This window comes from Littorina saxatilis, linkage group LG4, assembly GCF_037325665.1.
Source record: "Littorina saxatilis isolate snail1 linkage group LG4, US_GU_Lsax_2.0, whole genome shotgun sequence".
In the NCBI taxonomy this organism is placed as follows: domain Eukaryota; kingdom Metazoa; phylum Mollusca; class Gastropoda; order Littorinimorpha; family Littorinidae; genus Littorina; species Littorina saxatilis.
Genome location: NC_090248.1, coordinates 59,291,927 through 59,301,926, shown reverse-complemented (window position 1 = coordinate 59,301,926; position 10,000 = coordinate 59,291,927). Strand labels below are relative to the sequence as shown.

Below are 10,000 nucleotides of genomic sequence, written 5' to 3'. Positions count from 1 at the left end.
CCCATACACACACACACACACACACACACACATACCCATAAACACACACACACACACACACACACACACACACACACACACTGGCATTGTCACATTCAACCATGACAATGAGCAAACACAAAACACAAAACACACACACAATAGAAAGAAAAGAGAAAAAAAAAGAAAAAAATACAAACACACGTCTATCACTTGTTCCGTTTATTCAAACTTTTAAAACAACAAAACAAGCATGAACAATTGTAGGTAGTCAAATACACTTGTTGGCAGTAAACAGTGTACACATCACTCATCTCAAACACAGAATATACGATCTGCTCCTCAATGATATCATGTACCATATCAGCAACATTCAATACATGAAAATCAAGCAACAACCAAACAAAAATCAAACATCGCACTCATGAACTAAAGAATGAATAAGGGTATTATATAATAATATATTTCCATTCAAACCAGCACCAAGAAAAGCAACAACGTGTTGATGCTGTAGAAATGTCAAAGATTTAAAAAAATCAAAATATTCAAAGATACTCTTTAGTTTCTAAACCCATGGACAGTTGGGATCTAACGTCTAAGAAAGATATTTTCTACCGCTGTAAACCGTTGCGATAAAAGCTTATTTTCAAGAAGTTAGGTACTAGCAGTTTTTTGTCATTCAACTGGTTTTTTTCTCTATTACGTTGAGCTCAGTAAATGCCAAAGATATTAACAGAAGAGATGTTGCAAAGAAATAAAATGATACGTTTACACCGCTGTAACGTTAGATCTCCAACTGAGGAAAAGCACAAATATATGTACCTGAATTTCTGTTTCTGAAAAACAATTCAAAGCTTCAAGTACAAAAAATTGTACGTGAAGTTCTGTTTTTATGGATGTAGAGGTAATATTGAACATGTATTTCAAAATTGTGTACTCTTGACACAAATCTGACGAGATTTAAAGCAGTTTGCCATTTCTCAAAAATCCATGAATTCAGGGAAAAGTGGGCTGCCCGGAGCCGGTTTCATGGAGTCGCGGTAGTCACACTGACAGTCGGACAACCCCTTCGTCACCCGACTGCGGTTGCCTGAACGCAGTAGGAAAAAGAGAAAGCTTCATGTCCTACAGGCTAAATATTTGGCCTCTTAAGGTGGCCTCCTAAGGACAAGAAATGGGTTAAATGATTCGAGTTTTACGCCCTCACAGCTTTTGACGAGATACACAAGTGTACGCGTGTTTAGGTGGTATCAGCCATCTACACTTATGGCAGAATGACCGAGATCTTTTACGTGCCATTGTGGTGACACGGGGTTGGGACATGGCTACCGTCTCGATCTCTGGGTCTGCACATAAAGTTGACCCGTGTCCGTCCCGGCCCGAATTCGAACCTGCGACCTTCCAGTGCTCTACCAACTGAGCTACCGGGCCCCCTCTGAACGCAGCGCAGCACTGTAATCAGGAAACTCGCCGTGCGAAGAGGCACAGTCGGCCGGCCGTCTGTAATTGTTTCGTAAAACCGAATTTCGTCGGATGACTGCATTTCACTCGTTCAGCTCTGTTGCTTGCCCATGACACCGGCCCCAGGAGTGTGTGCTTGCCCATGACACCTGCCCCAGGAGTGTGTGCTTGCACAGTACAGAGGAACCTCTCTTTTAAGATCACCCCCCCCCCAAAAAAAAAAAATTAAAAAAAGAACTCATTTTTAGGACTTTCTTATCTCAAGACTTAATTTCTATTCATAACCTCTGTAAAAAATGTCACCCATTTTAAGACTCCGCCCATTTCAAGACCCAATTTTCCCAGATTTGTTTAGGTCTTAAAAGGGGGGTTCCACTGTACAAGGTGATAATGGCAGCAGAGTAGGAGAGTGATAAACTGAAGTGAAGCAGCCTTTGAACATTTGATAACTGTTGAGTGACCAAAAATAGTATGAGGTCTAGAGCTCTAGTGTCCATTAATTATGTGAGACAGTAAAGATAAGTGCGGGAAATAAATACAGCAGAATGCTTCCGGTGGGCATGGAAAATAAGCAAAAGATATGTAAATGGTTTTTTTTCTGAAAGAAGGAGTGTAAAATGAGTGAAGGATTTGTAGACCAATGCTGTTTGTGACTCTGTGTGTGTGTGTGTGTGTGTGCATGTGCCTGGTCGTGTGTGTGTGTGTGTCTGCCTGTATGCGTGCACACATGTACCTGTGTTAAATGCATGCATGTAAAATGCTAATTTATGCCCTTTGGTATGGAAGAACGTTCTGGGGAAAAAAAGAAACTTTGTACATAAACATGTCGGTGTTAAAAGTATATTCATTTAAACAATACATTTTATGTTATTTTAGGTTCAGGGCCATTTGATCAAAACCTTAAACAGATACAGAAATTGTGGAACACTTGTAAACAGGCATGTTCTCACATATGAATATTTATCTCAAATTTACAATCAACTGAAACAGAAGTGCAGTACTACACCCCTCTCATGTTAACGTGAATGAAAATACATTGTGTTTAACAAATAGTGATAGGTCATTTTTTTTAAACAGAAATGTATACACACCACTTTAAGCGTATCAACAATGCAATTTACAAAAGTACTTTAGATTAGAATAAATAATGCAAAACAAGAACACATTTTCTCAATGGAATGTTGCAATACAAAGCAGAAAATGAATGCTTGATACAGGAAGACCCTTAACAAATTGAACAAGAAAATGTTTCATGAAAATGAAAAAACAATTGTTTTGCTAGCAAACAAACAAAACCACACACAAAAAAACAAGCTTTTACAGATTATCCCTGTGAAAAAGAAGGCATCAGAAACAAAATAATAACCTTTTTTTCATTTGATAATTTTCAGAAACTCCTGGATATAATAATCATGCAGTCAGAACAGAGAGCAAAACTATTCTGGTTCAAGGGAAGCAACCTGCGCCAAACTGTTTTCACTCAAGGTTACATGTATTACCTCCTCTTACCTCTGTAAAAAACCACCCAAATCACCATTATTTTACTACGCATAGTAACATTTTACGTATAAATTCATTGTCACTGATCTGACATTTCTTACTTTTCCTAAAAAATACAGAAATCAAGGGAAAAAGTAGTGAACAAGACGAACTTTCATATCTGATGTAAATTGTAAAACACAAATTTTCCCAAAGACACATGTTTCTTACACAAATAAGGAAACAGGTGACAAAGGAACAATCACACAAATAAATGAAAGTTAAATTCACATCAGGAATGGTGTATTCTTTAAAGCAGCAATGCCACCACACAGATCCTTTAATTGCTTAAAATAAGCTTGAGGAAGTATGGAAGATCAACTAAATGTATTCTTGTCAATTTTTGCATTACAGGCTTAATAAACCGATAATGGCAAAAGCTGCAACCAGGGATAAAATGCATTGTTTTCAAAGCAGTAATAAAATGAAATCTAGAATTATGCAACTTGACAGCAAAGGCCAGTCTTCCATTATAACAGGCACAGTCCTTCTCATGAAAACAGTTCCGCTCACTATCTCAGCTTTGCCCAGGCTTTTATAGGGGACAAGACTATCCCTCAATTTGGACACATACCATAATTCAACAGACTGGCTGACTTCTGTGTAGATAAGTGTGAATTTTTTGTATGAATTAATCTCTTCAAAATGCAGTGGAAGGCCAGAAGCTTTAGTGGTACAATATTGGCGTTAACCAGTAATTACCGGTTGAAATGAGAAAATACCGGAACAAAATTGGCTGCCGGTATGACCTACCGGTTGATTTTTAGAACTATCGTTTCTTTTCGCTGGTAAAACAACAAAACCAGTACTCTGAGTTGGACTCTTACTGGTTCCAATGACCAGCCTACCGGTTTTTTTCTGGACTGTTTGCATCATAAAAGTTTTCGTACTGGTTTGAAAAAAATACTAACGCCGTCACTGGTGGTAAAAGCCTGATATGGGGAGCTGAATAATTTACACGGGAAGGACATGGCCATAAAGCGATTGAGACAATACTAGAACTTCTAGAAAATATGTTCTCAATATTAGTTCATGTGATACCAAAAGGCAAAAAACAAGCAGCTGATAACATTCACCGCAAACAGTAAACTGTGAACATATAGCCTAGGTATAATCATTAACCTTTTGAACAGCGTGTAATCACAATTAGACTGATAATTGACAACGTTCGTATTGAAACTATACATGATGAGAAGCAACAAGAATTACTCTGAACAATTATCTATCTCCACTGTATAACAGTGAAAGTAACAAACATTTCTTTGAACACTAAGCCCTTTTTTTAAACACACGCATTGATCCATCATGCACTGAAAACACACACACACACACACACACACACACACACACACACACACACACACACACACACACACACACACACACAACTCACACTTTGACAATACAAAATGGATAAATTAAATGTTTCCGATATATATTTCTTAACAATTGGCAGTTTTTGATTGGACTATTGAAGAATCAACACCTCTTGCTTTCCTACTCTCCACCCGATCACCCCCCCCCCCCCCCCCTCTCTCTCCCCCTTCTTTTCACACACGTACCCAGACATAGTGACTGTGACCAACATTGTGGCTGGAAAAATGAAAGAAGAAAAGATGTCAAACAGAAAAGAATTAAAAAATCAAACCCACAAATCACACAAAGAAGGCTTTCATTACCGATAAAGCTTCTCAAACCACACACACACACGTAAACGCACTCAAACACATGCGTTAACACGGAAGGCTGTACCAAAGGTGGAATTGGGGGAAGAAAATTGTGTAAACTATAGCGTTTTGACCAACATCGTTTTGCGTTTTATTTTTCGGCGTTCTGTTTGTCTCGAATAAATAAATTTCAAAATGTACAGACAGATAAACAGAGATTCTCTCTTTTACTCTGTCTATCACTCTCTTTTACTCTGTCTGCCTGTCACTCTTTGTCTCTGACTTATCTCTCTCTCTCTCTCTCTCTCTCTCTCTCTGTCTCTCTCTCTCTCTCTCTCTCTCTCTCTCTCTCTCTCTCTCTCTCTCTCTCTCTCTCTCTCTCTCTCTCTCTCTCTCTCTCTCTCTCTCCTGCCACATCTGCCTCTCCTTATTCTTTGTTATAAAATGTAGAAAGCACTTAGCTGTTCTTCAAAAACAACCCGAAACTTGTATGGATAATATTCTGAATAAATATAAACCTTACATCACAACATCCTCAGTTTCGTTTTCTCAGATCTACCAACATTTGATTTAAACATCTCATAAACTCTAGACAACAAGACAAACAAAGAGACTCAAGATACATTCCTTCCTATGTAAACATCTGACGCGTGTTTCTTTCAGGCGAGATATTATTTCGGCTAGCCGCTCGCGAAGCTAGGAGGCGAGATTGTCTATGAAACGGTTTAATGGCTAGCTTTGCAAGCATTAAACATCATTGGTTGATTCCGAAAAGGTCGTCTGCACTTGTCGGTCAAAAACCATGGTCAGCCAATCGGATGGGCAGCTGCGTGGCCGCCATGTTTTCTCGCCAAGCGAGCAAGCCCAAAGCTACCTAGCGTTCGAGGCGAGAATTCTAGCATCACTCGCAGCGAGATGTGCCCAAGAAATGGTACTTCCTCGCCCCACTCGCCAATCTCGCCTATTCTCGCCTGTAAGAAACAGGGGACTGGATTCACCACTATACATCCGTCAAAGCTCCTAAATGGATGAAAGCACATCCTCCTTCTTGGACAGATACCAGAAATCAACAGCCAGGATGAATTCATTTAGCGGGCACAGGGATTATAAATTACAAAATAATTCACAAAAAAAGCACAATAAACAGCAAGGTTTATTCATGTTGGTATGTGCTCAAGTGGATGCATCCTCTTATCCCGGCTAAAGACCTCAACACATTTTCATTTCATATACTTTATTATCCCATTGCTGGGAAACTCGAGTCGCTTCCTCCCAGTGCAACAACCCTTGTAAAACAACATTTGATTTGATTTGGAAAGCTAGCAGCAACAAGGGTGGCGCTACCCAGGTGTGTGCGTGTTTTAAGGTGTGATCAGCCACCTGCACTTATGGCAGAATGACAGAGGTCTTTTAAGTGCCACGGGGGGTGGGACATGAATACCGTCTCTGAGTCTGCACATGAAGTTGACCCGAGTCCATCCCGGCCCGGATTGGAACCTGTGGCCCTCGGATCACAAGTCCAGTGCTCTACCAACTGAGCTACCAGGCCCCCACCAGATGTATGCTGACTTATAGGGAGGTCTACATGGGAAGATGTTCTTTCTTTCTTTCTTTATTTGGTGTTTAACGTCGTTTTCAACCACGAAGGTTATATCGCGACGAGGGAAAGGGGGGAGATGGTATAGGGGAAAGGGGGGAGATGGGATAGAGCCACTTGTTAAGTGTCACTTTCAACATAAATATATCTCCAAAACAAGAAGACCCAAACAATGTAAGAATTGCCAGCCAGTCGATACTTGACGAAACATCATCGAAATTGCCAGTCCTCAAATATGTACAAACATATTTCTTAAAGGCACAGTAAGCCTCCCGTAAACCATCACAGATACTGTCAGGCTTTTACACACAGTACAAACACCCTTCCATTTGAACGCTCACTAAACGGGAACATCCTAGGTGCCCTACGAAAAGAACGAGCAATTTTCAAAGAACTAATTTTGCGGATTGTGTCAGAGACAATCGGATTGTGGTGCGTTTTGGCGCTAGACCTAACTTTTAAAATCTAAATAATAAACTGACAGCTTGTTACACAAACATTTTTAAATCATAAAATAATTCTTTTTTCATCAAGACAAGATCAGAACAATTTGAAGTTTTCAAAGTTTGAAAAAAGAAAAGCCCAGAAGCAGGGTCACGCAAGGTCGTGGTTCTCGTAGCAGACGACGGTTTATACCTATCGCCAGTTCCTCTGAACAGTCAAAATCCATCGCTCGAGTTCTTGTGAACCACAGCCGTTTGTTTCGTGCATAGTCAGAGGTACTTAATAACATGCTATTGCAGATAAGCTCACAGCGAGTCGCATTCAAATTACTAACTGACGACTACATTGTGAAAAAGGGAAACTTGATCACACGGGTTCATGATGGCTCAGGGGTAAGGTAAACCACGCAAAAATAAATTCTTTGAAAATTGCTCGCTCTTTACGCTCTTTACGGAGGGCACCTAGGATGTTCCTGTTTGGTGAGCGTTCAAATGGAAGGGTGTTTGTACTGTGTGTAAAAGCCTGACAGTATCTGTGATGGTTTACGGGAGGCTTACTGTGCCTTTAAGCAAAGTTCCAATAGACCATTCTCATGGACCAAACAAACAAAGTGGTACTCGCATTATTTTTAACAGGAAATGTATATCACGTATCAAACATAATTCTTAAACTTAGTTCCCATGGACCATTCTTGTGAATTCAAATGCACATTAGCATTTAAATCAACTTTAACAGTAAATATAACAAATAATATCAAATTAAGAAATGTGTGACAGTTCTAAATTTAGTTTGGGGAGTAACAATTTAACATTATGATCTATGCCTGAGATACAATGGAGATTTCCATGTGTAACTTTCACACAAATATTATGTGTCTTCAGCAAGTGGAGCTCTCATTTTTTGATTTTGTATTTATTTACTTAACAAAACAAAACAAAAATGTTTCTTCGATAAAATTGACATCAAACAAGGCTGTCAACTGTTAAGCAACCACAGAAACTGGCACACACCAAAAGAAATGCATGACAGCTGCATATATTCCTTTTAAATATGCAAGCAAGCAAACACACACACACACACACACACACACACACACACACACACACACACACACACACACACACACACACACACACACACAAAATAGCTGAACACATATTGAATAAGCAATGATACAACACAACTTCACTTCCCACCGGTATAAACACAAAATGCCTTTTGATTTTAAAAGACTTATGGACTGCTTTTGTCATCAGGTTTAAAGACATCAGCTTGATACAAACAGACAAATACAAACAAATGGAGCCTGAAGACAAATTTGAACACACACATTTTTAACTATCTCAACACCCCAACTATCTATTGATATTAAAAAACCTGTTTTCTAAAACTTTCACCATTCTGTCCCTGAGGACAGTTTTAAAGTTCTCGTACCACTTCACAAGTCTCTTTCTCCTCTCCACCTTCTCCTCATGGCTCATCCTCGCCTCAGCCTCAAGAATCTTCGGCAGCGTCTTCCAATCCTTGAGATAGATCACCGGGGCCTCCAGTTCCTTCAAGATGCGGAGAGGGAAGAGCTTGGAGGCCGGAGAAGCTCCGCACAGTCCCGGAGTCATGACGTCCTCGATGACCGGTACGGAGCCGTACGCCATGGCCTCGTAGATCCGGTAGCACTCAGAGTTCTGTCCGACAGGGCTGAGGGTGAGATCACTCTGTTGTAGGGCGTGCAGGTAGTCTCCCTTGGTCTCGTCTGTCTCTTTTGGAAGCCATCTGAAAATGATGATGCAAACTTTAGCACTCAAAAATCCACACTTGAAGACAAACAAAACAAGTCGCGTAAGGCGAACATACAACATTTAGTCAAGCTGTCGAACTCAGAGAATGAAACTGAACGCAATGCAATTTTTCAGCAAGACTGTATGTATACTCGTAGCATCGTCAGTCCACCGCTCGTGGCAAAGGCAGTGAAATTGACAAGAATAGCGGGGTAGTAGTTGCGCTGAGAAGGATAGCACGCTTTTCTGTACCTCTCTTCGTTTTAACTTTCTGAGCGTGTTTTTAATCCAAACATATCATATCTATATGTTTTTGGAATCACAGGAACCGACAAGGAATAAGATGAAAGTGTTAATTGATTTCGAAAATTTGATTTTGATTAAAATGTTTATATTTTTAATTTTCAGAGCTTGTTTTTAATTCAAATATAACATATTTATAAATGTTTTTGGAATCAGGAAATGATGAAGAATAAGATGAACGTAAATTTGGATCGTTTTATAAAAAAGATTATTTTTTTTACAATTTTCAGATTTTTAATGACCAAAGTCATTAATTAATTTTTAAGCCACCAAGCTGAAATGCAATACCGAAGTCCGGCCTTTGTCGAAGATTGCTTGGCCAAAATTTCAATCAATTTGATTGAAAAATGAGGGTGTGACAGTGTCGCCTCAACTTTTACAAAAAGCCGGATATGACGTCATCAAAGACATCTATGGAAAAAAAGAAAAAAACATCCGGGGATATCATTCCCAGGAACCCTCATGTCAAATTTCATACAGATCGGTCCAGTAGTTTAGTCTGAATCGCTCTACACACACACACGCACAGACAGAGACACACACACACATACACCACACCCTCGTCTGATTCCCCCCTCTACGTTACCAAAAGACACCAAAAAAGACAGAGATTTGTTCCACAGGGCTTAAAGTGAGATCACACTGTTGTAAGCCGCGCAGGTAGTCTCTCCTATTAGTCTCGTTGGCCCTTTTGGAAGCCATCTGAAAATGATGACACAAAATTTAGCACAAGTACTCGAACTTTTGTCCAATATTTGGGTGAGATCACTCTACTGCAGTGTGTGCGAGTAGTTTCTTTGTCTCTTTTGTCTCCTATAACCGTTACCTGAAAACAATAAATCAATGTTAAGTTATCATGTTGTTCAACTGGGATTAGGGTAAGTGGTTTCGTCTCTCTCTCTTTTGGAAGCTATCTGAAAATAATGACACAAAATTTAGCACTCAAATTTGCTGATAAAAAACACACACACACACAAAAGTTCTGTTCCACAGGGTTTAAGGTGAGATCACACTGTTGGAAGGCATGTATTTAATCTCTCTTGGGTGAGAGAAAGAGAGACAGACAGACAGAAACAGGCAGAGAGAGAGAGAGAGAGAGAGAGAGAGAGAGAGAGAGAGAGAGAGAGAGAGAGAGAGAGAGAGAGAGAGAGAGAGAGAGAGAGAGGGGGGAGAGAAGGAGAGAGAAAGAGAGAGAGAGACAAAATAAGAGAGAGAGAGAGAGGCACACAGACGTA

At 39.8% G+C, this 10,000-nt stretch overlaps 1 protein-coding gene across 1 annotated transcript in view; it reads right to left on the bottom strand.

Annotated features, from left to right (window-relative positions):
• Positions 1-186: 186 nt before the first annotated feature.
• The window catches only part of LOC138965238 (ribitol-5-phosphate xylosyltransferase 1-like), a gene marked incomplete in the record, with an annotated part of 129,142 nt that continues 119,328 nt past the window's right edge, over positions 187-10,000 (bottom strand). The window contains 1 exon segment of the mRNA XM_070337365.1: positions 187-8,457. Coding sequence (XP_070193466.1) covers positions 8,043-8,457 — 415 coding nt within the window.